This window comes from Notothenia rossii, assembly GCF_949606895.1.
Source record: "Notothenia rossii genome assembly, chromosome: 1".
Taxonomy (NCBI): domain Eukaryota; kingdom Metazoa; phylum Chordata; class Actinopteri; order Perciformes; family Nototheniidae; genus Notothenia; species Notothenia rossii.
In genome coordinates this window covers 843,581-869,839 of record NC_136912.1, presented here as the reverse complement: position 1 = coordinate 869,839, position 26,259 = coordinate 843,581, and the positions used below count along the sequence as shown (strand labels likewise).

At 43.8% G+C, this 26,259-nt stretch overlaps 2 protein-coding genes across 4 annotated transcripts in view; both read left to right on the top strand.

Annotated features, from left to right (window-relative positions):
• The window catches only part of pla2g6 (phospholipase A2, group VI (cytosolic, calcium-independent)), a 37,116-nt gene extending 33,723 nt beyond the window's left edge, over positions 1-3,393 (top strand). For all 3 annotated transcript variants that reach the window (XM_079655594.1, XM_079655593.1, XM_079655592.1), the window contains 2 exons: positions 1,306-1,379; positions 2,472-3,393. In XM_079655594.1, coding sequence (XP_079511720.1) covers positions 1,306-1,379; positions 2,472-2,622 — 225 coding nt within the window. In that variant the 3' untranslated portion in view covers positions 2,623-3,393. The remainder of the gene's footprint in view (positions 1-1,305; positions 1,380-2,471) is intronic.
• Positions 3,394-16,673: 13,280 nt separating this feature from the next.
• LOC307022492 (platelet-derived growth factor subunit A-like) overlaps positions 16,674-26,259 on the top strand; it is a 22,663-nt gene continuing 13,077 nt past the window's right edge. Inside the window, exons 1-2 of the mRNA XM_079655298.1 lie at positions 16,674-17,161; positions 17,687-17,783. Coding sequence (XP_079511424.1) covers positions 17,108-17,161; positions 17,687-17,783 — 151 coding nt within the window. The 5' untranslated portion in view covers positions 16,674-17,107. The remainder of the gene's footprint in view (positions 17,162-17,686; positions 17,784-26,259) is intronic.

Below are 26,259 nucleotides of genomic sequence, written 5' to 3'. Positions count from 1 at the left end.
GGACACATGTTGATGTAGAAGAGACATGAAGAAGAGGGGACACATGTTGATGTAGAAGAGACATGAAGAAGAGGGGACACATGTTGATGTAGAAGAGACATGAAGAAGAGGGGACACATGTTGATGTAGGAGAGACATGGAGAAGAGGGGACACATGGTGATGTAGAAGAGACATGAAGAAGAGGGGACACATGTTGATGTAGAAGAGACATGAAGAAGAGGGGACAGATGTTGATGTAGAAGAGACATGAAGAAGAGGGGACATATGTTGATGTAGAAGAGACATGGAGAAGAGGGGACACATGTTGATGTAGAAGAGACATGAAGAAGAGGGGACACATGTTGATGTAGAAGAGACATGAAGAAGAGGGGACAGATGTTGATGTAGAAGAGACATGAAGAAGAGGGGACATATGTTGATGTAGAAGAGACATGAAGAAGAGGGGACAGATGTTGATGTAGAAGAGACATGAAGAAGAGGGGACAGATGTTGATGTAGAAGAGACATGAAGAAGAAGGGACACATGTTGATGTAGAAGAGACATGGAGAAGAGGGTACACATGTTGATATAGAAGAGACATGGAGAAGAGGGGACACATGTTTATGTAGAAGAGACATGAAGAAGAGGGGACACATGTTGATGTAGAAGAGACATGGAGAAGAGGGGACACATGTTTATGTAGAAGAGACATGAAGAAGAGGGGACACATGTTGATGTAGAAGAGACATGGAGAAGAGGGGACACATGTTTATGTAGAAGAGACATGAAGAAGAGGGGACACATGTTGATGTAGAAGAGACATGGAGAAGAGGGGACACATGTTGATGTAGAAGAGACATGAAGAAGAGGGGACACATGTTGATGTAGAAGAGACATGGAGAAGAGGGGACACATGTTGATGTAGAAGAGACATGAAGAAGAGGGGACACATGTTTATGTAGAAGAGACATGAAGAAGAGGGGACACATGTTGATGTAGAAGAGACATGAAGAAGAGGGGACACATGTTGATGTAGAAGAGACATGAAGAAGAGGGGACACATGTTGATGTAGAAGAGACATGAAGAAGAGGGGACACATGTTGATGTAGAAGAGACATGGAGAAGAGGGGACACATGTTGATGTAGAAGAGACATGAAGAAGAGGGGACACATGTTTATGTAGAAGAGACATGAAGAAGAGGGGACACATGTTGATGTAGAAGAGACATGGAGATGTGGATTTAGCATAATAGGTGACCTTTGTCACAAGTGTTATACACAGATTTTGGTTCCTTCTTTTACCCAGAATCCTCTCTGTTTCAGTGCACGGACTCTGACGGCTGTGCGGTGGATCGAGCCGGATCCTGGTGTGAGATGATCGACACCATCTACCACAGGTCAGAGAGGACTCTTTAAAGTAGAGACACTACATACTGATATACACCTGAACATCAGCAGGAGAGGACTCTTTAAAGTAGAAACACTACATACTGATATACACCTGACCATCAGCAGGAGAGGACTCTTTAAAGTAGAGACACTACATACTGATATACACCTGACCATCAGCAGGAGAGGACTCTTTAAAGTAGAGACACTACATACTGATATACACCTGAACATCAGCAGGAGAGGACTCTTTAAAGTAGAGACACTACATACTGATATACACCTGAACATCAGCAGGAGAGGACTCTTTAAAGTAGAGACACTACATACTGATATACACCTGAACATCAGCAGGAGAGGACTCTTTAAAGTAGAGACACTACATACTGATATACACCTGAACATCAGCAGGAGAGGACTCTTTAAAGTAGAGACACTACATACTGATATACACCTGAACATCAGCAGGAGAGGACTCTTTAAAGTAGAGACACTACATACTGATATACACCTGAACATCAGCAGGAGAGGACTCTTTAAAGTAGAGACACTACATACTGATATACACCTGAACATCAGCAGGAGAGGACTCTTTAAAGTAGAGACACTACATACTGATATACACCTGAACATCAGCAGGAGAGGACTCTTTAAAGTAGAGACACTACATACTGATATACAACTGAACATCAGCAGGAGAGGACTCTTTAAAGTAGAAACACTACATACTGATATACACCTGAACATCAGTAGCAGAGGACTCTTTAAAGTAGAGACACTACATACTGATATACACCTGAACATCAGCAGGAGAGGACTCTTTAAAGTAGAGACACTACATACTGATATACACCTGAACATCAGCAGCAGAGAACTCTTTAAAGTAGAGACACTACATACTGATATACACCTGAACATCAGCAGGAGAGAACTCTTTAAAGTAGAGACACTACATACTGATATACACCTGAACATCAGTAGCAGAGGACTCTTTAAAGTAGAGACACTACATACTGATATACACCTGAACATCAGTTGCAGAGGACTCTTTAAAGAGTACAATATGTCCCCTTTAACCTGATACCTGTGCTTCCCTGCAGGTTGAGTCCCCAGCTGTCTCAGGAGGTGATGCTGGATGAGGTGAGTGACTCTGTGCTGGTGGACATGCTGTGGGACACTCAGATGTATCTGTACGAACAGAGGGACACCCTGCAGACTCTCGCCCGGCAACTGAAGGGACACAAGAACTGAAACCTAAAAGAAGGAAGAGGAGAAGACGGAAAACCTTGAGTCTGTGTTGCGGTGCTCTTTCCTTAAAACTGCTTCTGGAAACTGGTGTTTACGTCCCGACAGAGAAGCTGAAGAACAGAGAGGATTAAAACTCAGACAGGAAAAGTTATGTAGCATCACGTGACCTTAACACTGACGTTCTCATTATGGACTCTTATGGTCTCAATGTTATGGTTTCAGTGTCCAAAGTAATGTCTTTAAATGTCTCGTTTCGTACGTTCAAAACCAAACTGGTTATATTATGTTTCAGTCACTCAGCTCTGGAGAAATCCAAGAATAATGAAGAAAAAGCAAAGAACAAGTTTCATTATTCAAATCAAGTGGCATGACTTGAATAATGTATGACACACACACACACACACACACACACACACACACACACACACACACACACACACACACACACACACACACACACACACACACACACACACACACACACACACACACACACACACACCCCTTTACTAACCAGGTGATTTAAACTGACTGTATGTATTCTCTGTTGAACTCTGTGTGCTGTGGAGCCCTGAGCATATGTACCTCTAACTGAATATTAAATATATTAAACTGAGCCTGCTGGACTTGAACGTGATGAATTTACTTGAAAGACACACTGCTACCTGCACAACATTAACTGACGGCTTTCCATTATTATTTCCTGTGTTTTTTTGTATTTGTATTAAACACTGAAGTGTATACTTGTATGGTAATAAAATATATTAATATGGACTTGCGTTGAATGTCATTTTGTGACGTCAGTGCGGCACTCACACTCTTAAATATGTGGTTTGTAATAACAGTGTAAAGCTTGATATATTAGTTATAACGTAATAGTGTTTCTCTCCCACTCCCTGTATATATTTGGACTTTATTCTCAAAAAGGCTGATTTTTTCTGAAATCAATTTTTTTTCAACTTTTTCCTGAAATCAAAAAATGCAGACTTTTTTTGAAAATCTTTCATCATTTCTACTTTTCTGAGAAATCCCCATTGTGGCCGAGGACTTGCAGTGCATTATGGGTTGTTTCATAGATTGATTGGGGTTGGTGGTTGGCCTTCCTGTTGTCCTCGGGGTTGAATCTGACCCAGTCCTAAACGTTTAGTCGTCAGAACGAGGGGTTATATTATATATCATCTAAAAGCCACAAAAATAACATCATGATTACGACTTCCATTGAATGATGGGTTTTCTTTAATAAATGTATTAAGGTTAAACAGCACGTGTGAAATATTACTGCTAATACATTTTTGATGTGAAATATCTCCCCTCCTTCTTTTCTAAGGTAACACTGTTGAATCTAAAGACCTACGAACAGAGCCGCTCCAGGCAGGTCGGCCGTCCCCACACCCTGCAGTGTGACTCTGTATTCTGCCGAGTCGTCCTTCTGCAGGTTCCCGATGCTCAGGATGTGCTGAAGCCTCATGTTTTCATAAAACTCCACACGGCTGGCAGTCTCCTTCAACTACCTCCATTTCCCCACTTCTCTTTATTTGATTCCAGCGTTTAGACTCTGGCTGCCGCTTGAAGTACGAGTAAACAGCTGAGATATTTACGGCAGATCCTTCCAGAACACAGATCCTCCTGGGGTCCATTGTGTAGCAGCCTCTGTCCAGCCACCGGTAGACATGTAGATACAGATGAGTCATTGTTGATCTGTGTTATAGAAACACTTATTTGTTCTGTGCCATAGTCACCTTTATGTAAAAGGTCTCAACACTTTAATATGTTCCGTATGTCGCTTTCAACAGTGTAATAACAGTGTAACACTGGTGTTTTGTGGTTGTAATATGGGTCTAATATAGGAGTAATACAAGTGTTTATTTACGGTGAAACAAGGGTGTATTAGATGGTGTATTCATGTGCACATTTAATAACAGTGTAAATACCGTGTTGTATTGGTGTTTAGTGGATGTAATATAAAGAATCCATTGAAATCCAAAAATAGGATTGTAAAGAGGTGTGTGTGTGTGTGGGGGTGTGTGTGTGTGTGTGTGTGTGTGTGTGTGTGTGTGTGTGTGTGTGTGTGTGTGTGTGTGTGTGTGTGTGTGTGTGTGTGAGAGAGTGAGTGTGTGCGTGGTCACCAACACTTTATGACTCAACATTGGAAAGCACCATCAGCTCACAATAGTTTCCTGCAGAGGAGATTAGAGTCTCCCATCTGAAACCACACACACACACACACACACACACACACACACACACACACACACACACACACACACACACACACACACACACACACACACACACACACACACACACACAGCTGTCAGCTGGCTGCTCTGTCCAGATGAGGGTTTTTGTTTTCATCACGTTATTCCATGACAGCGAGGGGTGACATAATGGGAGGAAGAGGAAGAGGAGGAAGAGGAGTCCACACAGGAAGACAAACAATAAAATACACAATAATATTATAAATAACCCGATTATCACAGGCTTGTTGAATATACGTAAAAACATAAGAAGACAATTTATAAAAATGCAATATAAATGTTTAAATACAAACATGATTGGATAAATAAAAATACAGACAAAGAAATATATAAAATAAGAAATGTGTAAAAAGAAAGCAAAATAAATAAGGATATTTTACTTAATGCCTCATTTGCATATTTAAACTTAACATGTCAGAAAACTTGTAATGTAAAAAATACTTGTGTTAAAAATCCGTTAAGCCTCGTAGCTGCACAGACAAGATCTCCGATTAAAGCTGAGGTTCCACAGATTATTTAGGTATATCGTATCATCACTGAGCGATCCGAACTCGCGACAGGGGAAGCAAACACAGACATCACAACACGTACCTTTACGGAGCTTCTAGGGAGATCGTCTCCCCGTAGCTGTCAATCTGATCAAAAGACGTGTTCAATGGCCTTAAAACGAGAATAAACGCGGCTGAATCGGTTAATCCATAGGTTGATAAAGTTTCTGTCGCTTTGAAAACATTGCAAAAATCAGGCATATCTGTCCTCAATACGATGCAGAGAAACTAGTCCATGCATTTGTTACTTCAAGGCTGGATTATTGTAACTCCTTATTATCAGGGTGTACCAAGAAGTCAGTCAAGTCGCTTCAGCTGATTCAAAATGCTGCAGCTCGTGTACTAACCAGAGTTAGGAAAAGGGACCACATTACTCCTGTTCTGGCTGCCTTACACTGGCTCCCTATAGAACACAGGATATAATTTAAAATTCTTCTTCTCGCCTACAAAGCCCTTAATGGGCAGGCGCCATCTTACCTTAAAGAACTCATTATACCCTATTGTCCTACTAGGGCATTGCGTTCCAAGAATGCAGGGTTGTTGGTTGTTCCTAGAGTCTCTAAAAGTACAATGGGAGCCAGAGCCTTTTCTTATCAAGCTCCACTTTTGTGGAATCAGCTTCCAGTTTGTGTTCGGACGGCAGACACCCTATCCGTTTTTAAGAGTGCGCTTAAGACCTTCCTTTTTGATAAAGCTTATAGTTAGGGCTGATTAGATTCAGCCCCTAGTTTTGCTGATATAGGCTTAGTTTGTCGGGGGACATCTTACTTCTTCCTTCTCTCTGTCTATACCTGTGTACTCTCATGTTCCGATTAACCCAGCTTCCCCAAATGTCTTTCTTTTTGGTGTCTATATACGCCGGGATCCGGAGTCATGGATGATCCTGTTGCTGTGGTCCTGGATCATAAGTCCTGGATGGATATCCTCGTGGATTCATCTTCTTATTATACACACATGCATTTCCAAACATTTGGTCTACCTATGTTCTAAATGTATTATCTCTTTGATTCACACACGGCATCTATTGCACGTCTGTCCGTCCTGGGAGAGGGATCCCTCCTCTGTTGCTCTCCCTGAGGTTTCTCCATGTTCCCCTTTAAACTGTGGGGTTTCTCTGGAAGTGTTTCCTTGTACGATGTGAGGGTCTAAGGACAGAGGGTCTAAGGACAGAGGGTCTGAGGACAGAGGGTCGGAGGACAGAGGGTCTAAGGACAGAGGGTCTAAGGACAGAGGGTCTGAGGACAGAGGGTCTAAGGACAGAGGGTCTCAGGACAGAGGGTGTTGTATTGTCATACTGATATTCTGTACAAACTGTGAAGTCCACTGAGACAAATGTAACATTTGTGATATTGGGCTATATAAATAAACATTGATTGATTGATTGATTGATTGATTGATTGATTAATTGATTGAAAAAATGATTTATAATCCATAATTCCATTTTTATGTAAAAATCGGAGCACAAAAGTTAGCTGCTAATGGTAGCCACCAGAGTGTATGCAGCTTCCGGTTTTGGCCACGTGTCACTCTCACTCCTTATTTGTTCATGTGTTGGTGTGTATAGAATTTCCCCTCGATTCCATTGGCTCTAGCGGTTATAAAGACCAAGGGGGATCAGAGATATGGAAAATCAACCCAAATGACCCCAGAAGTGTTTTTTTTTTCTAAATCTTTCTAAAAAGGTCAAATATCACTTGTTTTACATCAATCTTGATACAGGGTACTTTTTATATGTTGTACTTTGGATTCCTAAAGCTTTTAGTCTATAACCCATCATCCAAGGTTAGTTTTCACTATAAGTACAAAATATATTTTGGAAGGACACTATCATTTACAGTTTTTTACCATGTTCAATCTGAATTTTCTTTAAAATAAAAAAACATCTATATTGATTCTGACTTTTCTACATCCAACTCACAGGTTTATCATTACTTGGAGAAAAAAGATTATTAATTTAACCCTTTTAGAAGATATGGTCATCTGTTCTGGGAATGTTATTTGGTGAAGCTTCATGGTGATATCAGTCAGTGATGAGGAGGTGAAGCTTCATGGTGATATCAGTCAGTGATAAGGAGGTGAAGCTTCATGGTGATATCAGTCAGTGATGAGGAGGTGAAGCTTCATAGTGATATCAGTCAGTAATGAGGAGGTGAAGCTTCATTGTGATATCAGTCAGTGAGGAGGAGGTGAAGCTTCATGGTGATATCAGTCAGTGATGAGGAGGTGAAGCTTCATGGTGATATCAGGCAGTGAGGAGGAGGTGAAGCTTCATGGTGATATCAGTCAGTCAGGAGGAGGTGAAGCTTCATGGTGATATCAGTCAGTAAGGAGGAGGTGAAGCTTCATGGTGATATCAGTCAGTGATGAGGAGGTGAAGCTTCATGGTGATATCAGTGAGGAGGAGGTGAAGCTTCATAGTGATATCAGTCAGTGATGAGGAGGTGAAGCTTCATGGTGATATCAGTCAGTGATGAGGAGGTGAAGCTTCATGGTGATATCAGTCAGTGATGAGGAGGTGAAGCTTCATGGTGATATCAGTCAGTCAGGAGGAGGTGAAGCTTCATGGTGATATCAGTCAGTGATGAGGAGGTGAAGCTTCATGGTGATATCAGTCAGTGATGAGGAGGTGAAACTTCATGGTGATATCAGTCAGTGATGAGGAGGTGAAGCTTCATGGTGATATCAGTCAGTCAGGAGGAGGTGAAGCTTCATGGTGATATCAGTCAGTGAGGAGGAGGTGAAGCTTCATGGTGATATCAGTCAGTGATGAGGAGGTGAAGCTTCATGGTGATATCAGTCAGGAGGAGGTGAAGCTTCATGGTGATATCAGTCAGTCAGGAGGAGGTGAAGCTTCATGGTGATATCAGTCAGTAAGGAGGAGGTGAAGCTTCATGGTGATATCAGTCAGTGAGGAGGAGGTGAAGCTTCATGGTGATATCAGTCAGTGATGAGGAGGTGAAGCTTCATGGTGATATCAGTCAGTGATGAGGAGGTGAAGCTTCATGGTGATATCAGTCAGTCAGGAGGAGGTGAAGCTTCATGGTGATATCAGTCAGTAAGGAGGAGGTGAAGCTTCATGGTGATATCAGTCAGTGAGGAGGAGGTGAAGCTTCATGGTGATATCAGTCAGTGATGAGGAGGTGAAGCTTCATGGTGATATCAGTCAGTGATGAGGAGGTGAAGCTTCATGGTGATATCAGTCAGTCAGGAGGAGGTGAAGCTTCATGGTGATATCAGTCAGTGATGAGGAGGTGAAGCTTCATAGTGATATCAGTCAGTGATGAGGAGGTGAAGCTTCATGGTGATATCAGTCAGTGATGAGGAGGTGAAGCTTCATGGTGATATCAGTCAGTGATGAGGAGGTGAAGCTTCATGGTGATATCAGTCAGTGATGAGGAGGTGAAGCTTCATGGTGATATCAGTCAGTGATGAGGAGGTGAAGCTTCATGGTGATATCAGTCAGTGATGAGGAGGTGAAGCTTCATAGTGATATCAGTCAGTGATGAGGAGGTGAAGCTTCATGGTGATATCAGTCAGTCAGGAGGAGGTGAAGCTTCATGGTGATATCAGTCAGTGATGAGGAGGTGAAGCTTCATAGTGATATCAGTCAGTGATGAGGAGGTGAAGCTTCATGGTGATATCAGTCAGTGATGAGGAGGTGAAGCTTCATGGTGATATCAGTCAGTGATGAGGAGGTGAAGCTTCATGGTGATATCAGTCAGTGATGAGGAGGTGAAGCTTCATGGTGATATCAGTCAGTGATGAGGAGGTGAAGCTTCATGGTGATATCAGTCAGTGATGAGGAGGTGAAGCTTCATAGTGATATCAGTCAGTGATGAGGAGGTGAAGCTTCATGGTGATATCAGTCAGTGATGAGGAGGTGAAGCTTCATGGTGATATCAGTCAGTGATGAGGAGGTGAAGCTTCATGGTGATATCAGTCAGTGATGAGGAGGTGAAGCTTCATGGTGATATCAGTCAGTCAGGAGGAGGTGAAGCTTCATGGTGATATCAGTCAGTCAGGAGGAGGTGAAGCTTCATGGTGATATCAGTCAGTGATGAGGAGGTGAAGCTTCATGGTGATATCAGTCAGTAAGGAGGAGGTGAAGCTTCATAGTGATATCAGTCAGTGATGAGGAGGTGAAGCTTCATGGTGATATCAGTCAGTGATGAGGAGGTGAAGCTTCATGGTGATATCAGTCAGTAAGGAGGAGGTGAAGCTTCATAGTGATATCAGTCAGTGATGAGGAGGTGAAGCTTCATAGTGATATCAGTCAGTGATGAGGAGGTGAAGCTTCATGGTGATATCAGTCAGTGATGAGGAGGTGAAGCTTCATGGTGATATCAGTCAGTAAGGAGGAGGTGAAGCTTCATAGTGATATCAGTCAGTGATGAGGAGGTGAAGCTTCATGGTGATATCAGTCAGTGATGAGGAGGTGAAGCTTCATGGTGATATCAGTCAGTCAGGAGGAGGTGAAGCTTCATGGTGATATCAGTCAGTGATGAGGAGGTGAAGCTTCATGGTGATATCAGTCAGTGATGAGGAGGTGAAGCTTCATGGTGATATCAGTCAGTCAGGAGGAGGTGAAGCTTCATGGTGATATCAGTCAGTGATGAGGAGGTGAAGCTTCATGGTGATATCAGTCAGTGATGAGGAGGTGAAGCTTCATGGTGATATCAGTCAGTCAGGAGGAGGTGAAGCTTCATGGTGATATCAGTCAGTGATGAGGAGGTGAAGCTTCATGGTGATATCAGTCAGTAAGGAGGAGGTGAAGCTTCATAGTGATATCAGTCAGTGAGGAGGAGGTGAAGCTTCATGGTGATATCAGTCAGTGATGAGGAGGTGAAGCTTCATGGTGATATCAGTCAGTAAGGAGGAGGTGAAGCTTCATGGTGATATCAGTCAGTAAGGAGGAGGTGAAGCTTCATATTGATATCAGTCAGTGATGAGGAGGTGAAGCTTCATGGTGATATCAGTCAGTAAGGAGGAGGTGAAGCTTCATGGTGATATCAGTCAGTAAGGAGGAGGTGAAGCTTCATATTGATATCAGTCAGTGATGAGGAGGTGAAGCTTCATGGTGATATCAGTCAGTAAGGAGGAGGTGAAGCTTCATGGTGATATCAGTCAGTGAGGAGGAGGTGAAGCTTCATGGTGATATCAGTCAGTCAGGAGGAGGTGAAGCTTCATATTGATATCAGTCAGTGATGAGGAGGTGAAGCTTCATGGTGATATCAGTCAGTGATGAGGAGGTGAAGCTTCATGGTGATATCAGTCAGTAAGGAGGAGGTGAAGCTTCATATTGATATCAGTCAGTGATGAGGAGGTGAAGCTTCATGGTGATATCAGTCAGTAAGGAGGAGGTGAAGCTTCATATTGATATCAGTCAGTCAGGAGGAGGTGAAGCTTCATAGTGATATCAGTCAGTAAGGAGGAGGTGAAGCTTCATATTGATATCAGTCAGTGATGAGGAGGTGAAGCTTCATGGTGATATCAGTCAGTAAGGAGGAGGTGAAGCTTCATATTGATATCAGTCAGTGAGGAGGAGGTGAAGCTTCATGGTGATATCAGTCAGTAAGGAGGAGGTGAAGCTTCATATTGATATCAGTCAGTAAGGAGGAGGTGAAGCTTCCTATTGATATCAGTCAGTGATGAGGAGGTGAAGCTTCATGGTGATATCAGTCAGTCAGGAGGAGGTGAAGCTTCATGGTGATATCAGTCAGTAAGGAGGAGGTGAAGCTTCATATTGATATCAGTCAGTGAGGAGGAGGTGAAGCTTCATGGTGATATCAGTCAGTAAGGAGGAGGTGAAGCTTCATGGTGATATCAGTCAGTGATGAGGAGGTGAAGCTTCATATTGATATCAGTCAGTGATGAGGAGGTGAAGCTTCATGGTGATATCAGTCAGTGATGAGGAGGTGAAGCTTCATGGTGATATCAGTCAGTGATGAGGAGGTGAAGCTTCATGGTGATATCAGTCAGTGATGAGGAGGTGAAGCTTCATGGTGATATCAGTCAGTCAGGAGGAGGTGAAGCTTCATGGTGATATCAGTCAGTGATGAGGAGGTGAAGCTTCATGGTGATATCAGTCAGTGATGAGGAGGTGAAGCTTCATGGTGATATCAGTCAGTGATGAGGAGGTGAAGCTTCATGGTGATATCAGTCAGTCAGGAGGAGGTGAAGCTTCATGGTGATATCAGTCAGTGATGAGGAGGTGAAGCTTCATGGTGATATCAGTCAGTGATGAGGAGGTGAAGCTTCATGGTGATATCAGTCAGTGATGAGGAGGTGAAGCTTCATGGTGATATCAGTCAGTGATGAGGAGGTGAAGCTTCATGGTGATATCAGTCAGTGATGAGGAGGTGAAGCTTCATGGTGATATCAGTCAGTGATGAGGAGGTGAAGCTTCATGGTGATATCAGTCAGTGATGAGGAGGTGAAGCTTCATAGTGATATCAGTCAGTGATGAGGAGGTGAAGCTTCATGGTGATATCAGTCAGTGATGAGGAGGTGAAGCTTCATAGTGATATCAGTCAGTGAGGAGGAGGTGAAGCTTCATGGTGATATCAGTCAGTGATGAGGAGGTGAAGCTTCATGGTGATATCAGTCAGTGATGAGGAGGTGAAGCTTCATGGTGATATCAGTCAGTCAGGAGGAGGTGAAGCTTCATGGTGATATCAGTGATGAGGAGGTGAAGCTTCATAGTGATATCAGTCAGTCAGGAGGAGGTGAAGCTTCATGGTGATATCAGTCAGTGATGAGGAGGTGAAGCTTCATGGTGATATCAGTCAGTGATGAGGAGGTGAAGGTTCATGGTGATATCAGTCAGTGATGAGGAGGTGAAGCTTCATGGTGATATCAGTCAGTGATGAGGAGGTGAAGCTTCATGGTGATATCAGTCAGTAAGGAGGAGGTGAAGCTTCATGGTGATATCAGTCAGTGATGAGGAGGTGAAGCTTCATGGTGATATCAGTCAGTCAGGAGGAGGTGAAGCTTCATGGTGATATCAGTCAGTGATGAGGGGGTGAAGCTTCATGGTGATATCAGTCAGTGATGAGGAGGTGAAGCTTCATGGTGATATCAGTCAGTGATGAGGAGGTGAAGCTTCATGGTGATATCAGTCAGTGATGAGGAGGTGAAGCTTCATGGTGATATCAGTCAGTAAGGAGGAGGTGAAGCTTCATAGTGATATCAGTCAGTGATGAGGAGGTGAAGCTTCATGGTGATATCAGTCAGTGAGGAGGAGGTGAAGCTTCATGGTGATATCAGTCAGTGAGGAGGAGGTGAAGCTTCATGGTGATATCAGTCAGTGATGAGGAGGTGAAGCTTCATGGTGATACCAGTCAGGAGGAGGTGAAGCTTCATGGTGATATCAGTCAGTGATGAGGAGGTGAAGCTTCATGGTGATATCAGTCAGTAAGGAGGAGGTGAAGCTTCATGGTGATATCAGTCAGTGAGGAGGAGGTGAAGCTTCATGGTGATATCAGTCAGTGATGAGGAGGTGAAGCTTCATGGTGATACCAGTCAGGAGGAGGTGAAGCTTCATGGTGATATCAGTCAGTGATGAGGAGGTGAAGCTTCATGGTGATATCAGTCAGTGAGGAGGAGGTGAAGCTTCATGGTGATATCAGTCAGTGATGAGGAGGTGAAGCTTCATGGTGATATCAGTCAGTGATGAGGAGGTGAAGCTTCATGGTGATATCAGTCAGTGATGAGGAGGTGAAGCTTCATGGTGATATCAGTCAGTGATGAGGAGGTGAAGCTTCATAGTGATATCAGTCAGTGAGGAGGAGGTGCAGTGTGTACAGTAGTCCATCTGAACAAAGCCTTTCCTCAGAGTATTACACGCTGTATATTTCAATGGCAGCATATTTGAGATGTAATCCCGGATTAGTCTCCGGTCCGCCCGTGGATTTAATCAATCCGACTGTTTCTGGAAAGAGCTTTTAATATTTAACGCTGGACGGATTGAAGTTAGTTTTTTGTGAATTTATTCAGGGATAGCCCTTAACCCCCAACCCTGTAAAAGTTTTTATCCCCCGGTGGATTAACTTTGACTGCCTCGCTGTCTCGTAAACACACACACACACACACACACACACACACACACACACACACACACACACACACACACACACACACACACACACACACACACACACACACACACACACACACACACACACACACACACACACACACACACACACACACACACACACACACACACACACACACCTCTTTATATTTTCATTTCACTTTAATCCCATTGGTTCATTTTGCTCTAAATGAACCAAACACATCTGAAGTGCTTCTGAGTCACATGACCTCAGGGTCTGCGTCACTGCGCTAAAAGCAGAGCTGGAAAAGTGATAGAGTGATGTTGTGGTGATGAGACAGCTGTTCTCTGGGTCTTCAAAGGCCTTCGACCACGTGGAAAGTTATTTTGGAGAGTAGAGGAGACCGCACGAAGAGCGCTTTCATCACCAAGAGCTTCAGGACGATTTATAGCTTCATTTCATTTGAAATGTGAGAATTAACAAGAAGGAGGTTTAGATTTCATTGCAGATGGAGAAGGAGGTACTAGTACAGAAGAAGTATTGTACAATGACATTATACAAGTACAATATCAAGAAGATACAGTACAAATACAGAAAATACTACAAGGACAAGATACTAGTACCTGAGGAAGAGGAGCCCCAGGAGGAAGAGGAGCCCCAGGAGGAAGAGGAGCCCCAGGAGGAAGTCACGGCGTCACTGCACAAGTTTCTCCATTCAAAATCTGAATCGGTTCTGACCCAATTCCCCTCCATCATCCGGTTCTTTGTGTGTGTGTGTGTGTGTGTGTGTGTGTGTGTGTGTGTGTGTGTGTGTGTGTGTGTGTGTGTGTGTGTGTGTGTGTGTGTGTGTGTGTGTGTGTGTGTGCTCTGAAGCCATTGAGGTGGATTGCTGTTGTGATGGTCTTAGCGTCTGTCAGGCTGAATGAGCTTTTAATTGGTGGATTGTTTGGTCTAACACACACACACACACACTCTCACACACACACACACACACACACACACACACACACACACACACACACACACACACACACACACACACACACACACACACACACACACACACACACACACACACACACACACACACACCTAACCCTACGTTTTCATCTTGAGGTGTGTTATGACTGTCGCCTTCCTGGTCGTCTTAACTGTGTTAATCTGTTATATGCAAATGAGATGTGCGGTTGCCCAATCGCAGCGCACAGCCGGCGCGCACCTGCTGGAGATGAATACAAAGCCTGGGGACAATCTTCACTCTGGAGGCTCTGACATGTGGACAGACGCCTCTCGCTACTTGCTCCTTAGACAGATCTGTTAACTGTGGTTACACTCGTGTGATATTGTGTGTTAGCAGTGTCTAGAGTAGATTAGTTAGAGCGTAGAGTAGATTAGGATTTTGTGACTGTTGCCTTTAGTTTAGCTGTGTTTTTGTACAGAATCCTTTTGTTAGTTGTACCACTTTTAAAGTGAGGTTTTGTTTCGTTCCTTATTTAGTGTATTAGTATTTATTTTCCCTGCATGCAACTAAACTCCATTTTAGAGTCCTCCTTTTGTTTGGTTAGTTATCAACCTGTGCCGTTTTGGCCTTTTTGTTTGTTCCAGGCTGCATGCCACTTTGTTTGCCCTGTTTAAAATAAACCCATTATCATTATACCATATTCCAACTGATGTGTGTTGCATTTCCTCAGTGGGGACGTAACAAGGTGCAACAATCTTTTAAAGGTGGATAAAAGCAGCAACTCCACCTCTAGGTTTGGAATTATTGGTTTTTGAATAAGTCAGAGTTACAACTGTTTTGTGTCATTTTAATGTCAACATGATCAAATGTGGGGTTTATTAGAAAGCATTAGGAACACTAGTGATATAGTGTTCTCTGTGAGAGAGGGCACTGGCTCAGATAGGGTCAAGAGGAGCTTCAGTCATTCTTGAATGTGGTTTTGGTCAGAAGTGTGTGATATGACCCGAATGATTCAAACAGGGAAATTGAAAGAGGTTTTATGGCAAATAAATGACATTTCCAAGCCCCCACTGGCCACCATCGGCTGACCCTTTATGTGCCATTTCATCGACTTTTGACAGACCCCCCCTTTATTAAATGATCCGCACTACTACCCTCTCTTCTGTCCTCAGTCACACTGAGAGGGTGAGTGTGCCTGCTTGATGAAGCTTTAGCTCCTGAAGGACATTCCCTCACGATTCACCTCACTTACCCGGAGAAACGGATCGTTATCAACTGCTTCACGTCTCACAGAAAGAAAGGTCTCGTTAGAGCGTGATTCCACTCAGACATGATCAAACTATAAGAACTCCATGATGCCATTGACTTCCTCTCACTTCAGTTCATTAGGCTGCTGAGCTCCATAGCCTGGCGATGGAGACAAAAGGAAACCAAAGTGTCCTTGAAACGTTTCTCTCGTTCACACAGGCCTTGTTTTGTGCCTCATGTTATTTGATATTTGATTGTTTCTGGGACCAATGAACTGTCCGTCAGCTTCCACTGAATTAAAACTATAACCACTGTTTATCAGACCACAAAGGAGACCCTTGATTTGTTACTTTGAGTGCTTAAGTGTGTCCCGATGTGATGGTGCTCGATAACCAAACTAATTCACTGATGAAAAAGTGTGACACTACTGATGTCCAAAATATGCCACCTTTAACTATTGCATACAAAAAGTTAGTCTCAGTCTCTCGGGTCGGGTCACTTATTACACACACACACACACACACACACACACACACACACACACACACACACACACACACACACACACACACACACACACACACACTCAGGTTTGGTTGATAATTCAGAGGAAAAGTCGGTCCACTGACTCTCAGCGACTTATTAACAAATGATTCTCTGTTGGTTATAAATAAGCTTTTGTGAAGGAAGGTGATTATCAAAGAATCTATATATATATATATATATACATAGCAACAGTCAAAGCAAATGTAAATACAATAAACGAATCATAATACTTCGATTTATTTGTATTTAATTCCTCATGAAAAACGTTTAAGAAGTTGAAACACATACAAACAAAAACTGAGTTTGAGCTCCTTTAATGTGCCGTATCCATTACGCAAAGCGCGCTCCCGTTGAGTGTCACGGGGACGCGCACGGTTATACCCTGTGACAGAGCTGCATTCACTCTCAGATCACAGGACTTCTTCTCCTCCTCCTGGTTCAGTCCCTGCTGCCACTTCACTGCAGGGCAGGAGGCTTTTATCTCTGGAGGAAGTGAAGGATTATTCTGAGGGTCTTTATCTAAAGGTGCGCCATGCTGCAAGACGCTTTAAAGAGGGATTATTCTGCGGACAGAGTGATGGATACTGCTGGGTGTTAAAGAGAGGACCCTTCTTCTTCTGGTGCCAAAACCAAACACTTCAGGACCTCAACTAGCTTTTGTTTCAACTTTCCCTGCAGCGAGTCTCTCGGGAGCAGAGCCAGCTTGGTTTCTCTCAAATCGCATTAAAACCGGGAGTTTAGACTTCATTTAAAGTGCTCTTCGTGGCGCCTGGCTCTCTGCTGCTGGTGTCCAGTTCCCCCCGGGATCAGGGAGATGTTTCCCGGGCTCCTCGCCTCCTCCTGGTGCCCAAACAGCGGATCTGAGAGGAGATGAGAGCCGCAGTGTGGCTCCTGCTGGCCGGCTGTTTCTGCACCGCTGCTGAGGTACACAGCTGTCATCTAACCTACTTTCTATACTCTCTTAGTTATATACTGCCTGTAATGTCTAAATTCCTGCTCCTGTAGGATACTGTTCTTTTAGAGAACATAATAATGTATCCACAAATACAGATGTGTGTTATCATGTCGCCATTTTCACAAAAATATAAAATGTGTTTCTTAAATTATTTGTATTTCTCAAAAATAATCTCTCAATCTAACCCTGGATTTACCCTAACCCACAAGTACCCTAGTTTCTTTGTTATATATTTGTTGTGCTTTATTCCAACATTTAAATATTTGGATGCCTGAACACTTTGCTGGTGTAACACAATAATATGGGATCAATACATATATACATAATATCAACAAATATCAATCCATCCATCTACACACGCACATGCACCATGCGTAATTACGCGCACTGACTTTTCTCATGAAATGCCCCTCTGAGTTTGCAGATGTTATGCTGCTCTCTTTACGCAGCTCTGGTTCTCTCTCCCGGGTTAAACCCTCTGATTCCCCCCGCAGGAGGCTCCTCTCCCCCGGGAGCTGCTGAAGCTTCTGTCCAGCAGTGAGATCCGGAGCATCAGCGACCTCCAGCGGCTGCTCGAGACTCAGTCCGTAGGTAAAGCGCTTCTTTTTTTTTTACTGTGATTTAGTATTTTTAAGTGATAAAGCAATCACAGCAGAACGAGTGCAGAACACTATAGTGTCACGAATTCACACAAGAGAGTCAATAGTAGTGTTACGGCCCCTACACACTACAGCTTCGACAGCTTCAAAAACGGTTTCCAACGCGTCTGCCCATTCACTTTGAATGGGGTGACGTCACGTTGCCTCGCTTTTCGCCGAACTTTATTGTGGGTAGCAGAGCGGAGCTTTCCTGGCGTTTCAGGCTGCAAAAGTTGAGCAATGTTCAACTTTTGAAGCTTCTGAAGCTTTTGGTGGAAGCGTCAGCCAATCAAATCATATGCCAGTACAAGCTCTAGCCAATCAAACTGCTGCTTGTGTGTCAGGGGCGGGAGATTCATGTGATTGGTTGTTGGTCAAGCTTCAGACACGCCCGCCGGCAAGCTTTTTTTGTGAAGCTGTAGTGTGGACAGACGTTACGGCCCCTACACACGGCGGCGTGCGTTGCCGCTTCAACACTTCTGCCCATTCACTATGAATGGGGTGACGTCACGATTCGCCTAACTGCATTGTGGGAGCAAAGCGTAGCTTCTCTCGTGGTGCTCGCTGCAAAAGTAGATTAGTGTTCTACTTTTGACGCCTCGACGGAGGCGTCAGCCAATCGAATCATATTCCAGTACAAGCTCTAGCCAATCAAACCACGTGCTTGTGTGTCCGGGGCGGGAGATTCATGTGATTGGTTGTTGGTCGAGTTTCAGCCCCCCCCGCCGGCAAGCGACAACAGACACCGCCGTGTGTAGGGGCCGTTACGGTCCGTCCACACAGCGGCGTTGGAAGAATGGGGTGACGTAACTTTTCAACGGAGTGCATTGTGGGAAGCAGAGCGGAGCTTTCCTGGCATTTCAAGGCCTGTCCACACGGCGGCGTGCGTTGAAGCTTGCCGGCGGGGGGGACTGAAACTCGACTAACAACCAATCACATGAATCTCCCGCCCCGGACATACAAGCACGCGGTTTGATTGGCTAGAGCTTGTACTGGCATATGATTCGATTGGCTGACGCTTCCGCCGAAGCTTCAAAAGTTGAACATGGCTCAACTTTTGCAGCGAGCAACGCTTTTGAAGCTACGCTTCACTCCCACAATGCAGTTTGGCGAAGGGTGACGTCACCCCATTCAAAGTGAATGGGCAGAAGCGTTGAAGCTTCAACGCACGCCGCTGTGTGGGCGGGCCATCAGGCTGCAAAAGTTGAGCAATGTTCAACTTTGAAGCCTCGGCAGAAGCGCCAGCCAATCAAACCGCGTGTAAGCTGGGAGAGACGCATCCCAGGTCATTTCCTCATATTCCAAAAAATGAGGAAACATTAATCATAGCGGTAGGGAGTCACCTGGTCTTGTACGATCAGTCCCTGTTCACCTACCAAACCGGAGGAGCCAGGCATGGAGGCAGGTGGCAGAGACAGTGGGAGAAACTAGGTTTTCGCCTGTTTGGGGATTTTATATCCAGTTTACTTCGTAAACTGTATGTCGGGGGTGGGAGATTCATGTGATTGGTTGTTGGTCGCGTTGCTCGCATAAACTCCCCCAAGCTTCAGACACACCCACCTCCAAAGCTTTTTCCAAAGCCGCTGTGTGGACGGGCCGTAAGTGTACGTTGTGATTGAACAAGGAGCATGCTCATAACAATAATAATGCTTTTCTTTATTATACAAATCATAGATTTAAACGTAAATCAACAATAATCTCAAATAATTTCAACACCATCAATGACAGCGATGTGATGATAAGGTAAACTCATAATAACACACCTCCCCCCCCCCCCCCCCCCCCCACACACACACACACACACACACACACACACACACACACACACACACACACACACACACACACACACACACACACACACACACACACACACACACACACACACACACACACACACACACACACACACACACTGCAGCTAATTAGCATTTAAAGTAACAGACACAGAATCAGCACTTTTGGAACAGGGCTGAAACAGATGGGATTATGGGATGCTGCAATGATCTGTTTGGTGTGTAGTGTCTCCACTTTAAAGAGTCCTCTCCTGCTGATGTTCAGGTGTATATCAGTATGTAGTGTTTCTACTTTAAAGAGTCCTCTCCTGCTGATGTTCAGGTGTATATCAGTATGTAGTGTCTCTACTTTAAAGAGTCCTCTCCTGCTGATGTTCAGGTGTATATCAGTATGTAGTGTCTCCACTTTAAAGAGTCCTCTCCTGCTGATGTTCAGGTGTATATCAGTATGTAGTGTTTCTACTTTAAAGAGTCCTCTCCTGCTGATGTTCAGGTGTATATCAGTATGTAGTGTCTCTACTTTAAAGAGTCCTCTCCTGCTGATGTTCAGGTGTATATCAGTATGTAGTGTCTCTACTTTAAAGAGTGCTCTCCTGCTGATGTTCAGGTGTATATCAGTATGTAGTGTCTCTACTTTAAAGAGTCCTCTCCTGCTGATGTTCAGGTGTATATCAGTCTGTAGTGTCTCTACTTTAAAGAGTGCTCTCCTGCTGATGTTCAGGTGTATATCAGTATGTAGTGTCTCTACTTTAAAGAGTCCTCTCCTGCTGATGTTCAGGTGTATATCAGTCTGTAGTGTCTCTACTTTAAAGAGTCCTCTCCTGCTGATGTTCAGGTGTATATCAGTCTGTAGTGTCTCTACTTTAAAGAGTCCTCTCCTGCTGATGTTCAGGTGTATATCAGTATGTAGTGTCCTTACTTTAAAGAGTCCTCTCCTGCTGATGTTCAGGTGTATATCAGTATGTAGTGTCTCTACTTTAAAGAGTCCTCTCCTGCTGATGTTCAGGTGTATATCAGTATGTAGTGTCTCTACTTTAAAGAGTCCTCTCCTGCTGATGTTCAGGTGTATATCAGTATGTAGTGTCTCTACTTTAAAGAGTCCTCTCCTGCTGATGTTCAGGTGTATATCAGTATGTAGTGTCTCTACTTTAAAGAGTCCTCTGCTGCTGATGTTCAGGTGTATATCAGTATGTAGTGTCTCTACTTTAAAGAGTCCTCTCCTGCTGATGTTCAGGTGTATATCAGTATGTAGTGTCTCTACTTTAAAGAGTCCTCTCCTGCTGATGTTCAGGTGTATATCAGTATGTAGTGTCTCTACTTTAAAGAGTCCTCTCCTGGTGATGTTCAGGTGTATATCAGTATGTAGTGTCTCTACTTTAAAGAGTCCTCTCCAGCTGATGTTCAGGTGTATATCAGTATCTAGCGTTTCTACTAAAAGCCAATAGGAGTGCAAGTGTTCCATTGTGATGTCACTATGTTCCAGAAAGTAAACAAAGGAGTCAAATGGAGGCGCCAAAAAGCAGTGAACATTACATTATAAATAAATCATACCAAATACTCGTTTACAAACTTAATGGAGACTTTTCTGTCTTCCTGCCTCAGCTGGAGTTAAGTTTAATCCTCCAACTTTGATTTTCAAGTAAGTGTTCAGTACCTTTGACTAAGTAACGTGACCTTGACCTTGAACACACTCATGATCCAGGAGGTAAATCACTTTTAGACAGGAGGAAATAACGGGCTTTTTAATCACCTCTCCGCCCCGAGGCAGACTCTCTGACTCTCTCTCTGAACTTCAGGACGAAGAGGACATTAATCCTGCATCATTCACATGCTAATGTTGGGAGAGGGGGGGGTCAAGTGTCTCTCTTCATTATCCTGCTGTCATGCTGCCATTATCAGTGTGAGAGCGCTGATATGTTTAATTCATGCTCACATTCCTGCGCGTCGGGGGGAGGGGGGGGCGGGGGGGGGGGTTGTGATGCTGTTTGTCCCTTCCTTTATTTATTCAAGAACATATGAACATCACACATTGTGTATACAGATAACGTGCATGCGTTACACATTACTAGTTACTTTAAAATATAATGTAATCCCTTAGTTACTCGACTAGTCACTAAACTTTTGGTTTAATAATAATACTAATACATTTCATTTATGTAGCACACTTTAAAAACAACGCCATCTCAAGGTGCTTCACAAAGCTATGAGGTGAAAACACAATACGATAAAAGGTTCTCTAAGGAGCATATTGAATCAAATATGCTAATATAAAAAAGGTTAAGAGCATAAAATGTTAGAATAAACAATAACTGGGATTACTCTGTAACAGTAAGGTTAACCTAATTTAAACCTAGATCAGTACAAATCCTTATTTTAACACGACAACACTGACCTCTGTTTTCTGCTCTGTCTGAACATCAGCCGGGTCTTCTTCAGTTTCCATCATAACACTTGTTCAGGCTGCTTAGGAACGTTTTGTTGTCTGATGGCCCTTACCTCTATCTTGCTTAGTAAGCAAATAAAGAGACATCTTCACCAACACATTGAGCGTTTAGACCAAACTCACCAACATGCGCAGCGTTTTATTAAAAGCCACATAAACGAAACGCTGCGAATACAAAATGCATCATGTTTTAGTCTCGCCTGGATTCTGCAGCGTTTCCTTTTCTCTGTTGTCAAGCTGGTGAAGATATTCCTTGATATTTTAATGTTTTTTGGCACATTTGTGTTTTTATAACGCAGCCCCCGTTTTTTTTTCACGAAACTGTGTCTCAGGGTGTAGTGGCCAAAATCCCCAAAAAGTTTGTCTTGTCTTCACCTGAAAAGTTCTTGTTGTTGGCCACATGCAGAGCTTGGGCCTGGGAAGCAGTGTCAGACTCGCAGTAACAACCCACCGGACGCTTCGGTTGCTCTTCAAGGTTTATTTCCAGTAAAACATAAACTAAATAGGAAAAGAATATGTAACATAAACTTAAACAGCAGATCCTAATAATCTGTATTTGACTAAGCATAAGGTTGCGTCTGCGTGTCAATGACAGTATTGCTGCTGCTCTCCCGTCACACACCGCACCTCCATCTTAAAGCCTTAGCCCCGCCCCCTTCACCTGAGCAATGCACACCTCTCACTGAAACAGAAAAATGCATTAATAAAGGTTCAAAATAAATCAAAATAAACTTAAATGCAGCTCCTACACAGGGATTCTTAACATTTAAAAACCTATTAATGTGTCATAGCCACTTAACGGGAAGAAACTCAGCTAACTGACAATACGAACCATTTTTACCGAAACAAAACACAAGTCTCACAAGAAGCGTCTAAATGAGTCCTGAGCGAAAAGATGCTCACGCACTTAGCACAGAACTCACGGTATAAATACTTTATTACTTATCGGTTCAGCGCAAACAAGATATCAGCTAGCAAACTGAGATTCAACAGACTAGATGTATGAGTATCATCACTGTGCGATCAAAAGGGGAATCAAACCCGGACATCACACGACGTAGCTTTTGGAGCAAAAACAGGACATTGTCTTACCTTTGCTTTTGTTCTGATCAAAAGTTGTGTTCAATGGCATTAAAAGGATAAAAACGCTGCTGAAGGTTAATCCACGGGTTAATCAGATGCGTCTGTGTCACTTTGAAATGATCACTGATAATCCATCGTCATATTTATGGCAATAACTGAGTTTTCATAATAGCTATTATGATAGCTACTAGAGTTTATGACAGCTTCCGGTTTTGGGCCTTCTGGCTGCGCAGCACTCTATTCACCAATGGGGAATGTTTAGATGGATTTTAGGAACTTCCCCTCGATTCTATTGGCTCTAGCGGTTAAAAAGAAGTGGATTTTTTTTCTAAACATCTCTAAAATGGTCAAATGTCACTTGTTTTACATCAATCTTGATACAGGGTACTTATTATATGTTTTAGTTTGGATACCTAAAGCTTTCAGTCTACTTTACCATCCTATAAGGGTGGTTTTCACTATACGTAATGTTTTACTTTTGGACGGACACTATCATTTAATTTGTTTTACCATGTTCAATCTGAATTTACTTTAAAATAAAAACATCTATATTGATTCTGACTTTTCTACATCCAACTCACAGGTTTGTCATTACTTTGAGAAAAAAGTGTATTAATGTTCCCCTTTGAGAAGGGAATATATGGTCCTTTGAGAAGGGAAGATATGGTCCTTTGAGAAGGGAAGATATGGTCCTTTGAGAAGGGAAGATATGGTCCTTTGAGAAGGGAAGATATAGTCCTTTGAGAAGGGAAGATATGGTCATTTGAGAGGGGAAGATATGGTCCTTTGAGAAGGGAAGATATGGTCCTTTGAGAAGGGAAGATATGGTCCTTTGAGAAGGGAAGATATGGTCATTTGAGAGGGGAAGATATGGTCCTTTGAGAAGGGAAGATATGGTCCTTTGAGAAGGGAAGATATGGTCCTTTGAGAAGGGAAGATATGGTCCTTTGAGAAGGGAAGATATGGTCCTTTGAGAAGGGAAGATATGGTCATTTGAGAGGGGAAGATATGGTCCTTTGAGAAGGGAAGATATGGTCCTTTGAGAAGGGAAGATATGGTCCTTTGAGAAGGGAAGATATGGTCCTTTGAGAAGGGAAGATATGGTCCTTTGAGAAGGGAAGATATGGTCCTTTGAGAAGGGAAGATATGGTCCTCTGAGAAGGGAAGATATGGTCCTTTGAGAAGGGAAGATATGGTCCTTTGAGAAGGGAAGATATGGTCCTTTGAGAAGGGAAGATATGGTCCTTTGAGAAGGGAAGGTCATTTCCGAGCCTGAGATCTGAAAACAGGTTAAGGTCTTCAACGACATCCTCTCAAACACAGACAGTGGCAGAATCTCCGTGTTAGTATTATTAGATCTCAGTGCTGCGTTTGACACTTTGTTGATGTCAACCCCTGGTCTCCCAGCTGTGTGCGTCACTCTTTAGTGTCCCCTGGTCTCCCAGCTGTGTGCGTCACTCTTTAGTGTCCCCTGGTCTCCCAGCTGTGTGCATCACTCTTTAGTGTCCCCTGGTCTCCCAGCTGTGTGCGTCACTCTTTAGTGTCCCCTGGTCTCCAGCTGTGTGCGTCACTCTTTAGTGTCCCCTGGTCTCCCAGCTGTGTGCGTCACTCTTTAGTGTCCCCTGGTCTCCCAGCTGTGTGCGTCACTCTTTAGTGTCCCCTGGTCTCCGTTGTGTTTTGAGCTTCTTCAGTGTTTTGTATTTGCAGCGTTTGGTTTTTGCAGCTTTTAGTAAACGCTGCGCATGTCTCCTCAAGCTGCTGGAGATGTTTCTTCATGTGGACTGCACACTGCTAAAGCAGCCTCCCTCTCCTCTGTCATCATCCTTCTGGACCTGTCTGCTGCATTCGACACGGTGAACCATCAGATCCTCCTTCACACTCTCCAAGAACTTGGAGTTTCAGGCTCTGCACTTTCCCTCCTCACCTCATGCCTCAAAGACCTACAGGGTAACTTGGAGAGGGTCCGAGTCCGACCCTTGTCAATTAACTACAGGGGTCCCTCAGGGCTCTGTTCTTGGTCCCCTCCTCTTCTCTCTGTACACAAACTTGCTCGGGTCTGTCATTAGCCCGCATGGTTTTTCATACCACTGCTACGCTGACGACACCCAACTAATTCTGTCCTTTCCCCGCTCAGAGACCCAGGTCGTCGCACGCATCTCTGCTTGCCTAGCTGACATCTCTCAGTGGATGTCTGCTCATCACCTCAAGCTCAACCTTGAGAAGACTGAACTGCTTTTCCTTCAGGGAAAAGATTGTCCCACTCTTGACCTAACAATCAACATCGGCCCCTCTGTTGTTTCCCCGACTCAGACTGCAAGGAATCTGGGTGTGACCCTAGATAACAAATTGTCCTTCACTGCAAACATCTCTGCTACAACCCGCTGCTGCAGATACACTCTTTACAACATCAGGAGGATACGTCCCCAGCTGACCCAGAAAGAGACGCAGGTTCTGGTCCAGGCTCTCGTCATCTCACGCCTAGACTACTGCAACTCCCTCCTGGCTGGTCTTCCTGCATGTGCCATCCGACCTCTGCAGCTCACCCAGAATGCAGCGGCTCGTCTGGTCTTCAACCTTCCTCAATGTTCCCACACCACGCCGCTCCTCCGCTCCCTTCACTGGCTTCCAGTAACTGCTAAAATCCACTTCAAGACACTGGTACTTGCGTACCATGCTGTGAATGGATCTGGCCCTTCCTACATCCAGGACATGGTTAAACCGTACACCCCAGCACGTGCACTCCGCTCTGTATCAGCCAAACAGCTCGCTGCACCCGCACTGCGAGGGGGACCCAAGTTCCCATCAGCAGAAACACGTGGGTTTGCTATCCTGGCTCCAAAATGGTGGAATGAGCTCCCCATTGAAATCAGGACAGCAGATAGCTTACACATCTTCTTCAGACTGAAAACTCATCTCTTTAGACTCCACTTCCAGAGATAGAATTACTAACAAAGCACTTATATACTAATAAAGGGCTGGCTGATCTAGAGCCAGTTGAGTAGCACTTGAAATGTTTGGCTCTATGAAACCTGATGTTCTTATATGATTCTGTTTTCTTCTAGGTTGTATCTTGTTGTAAGTCGCTTTGGATAAAAGCCTCAGCTAAA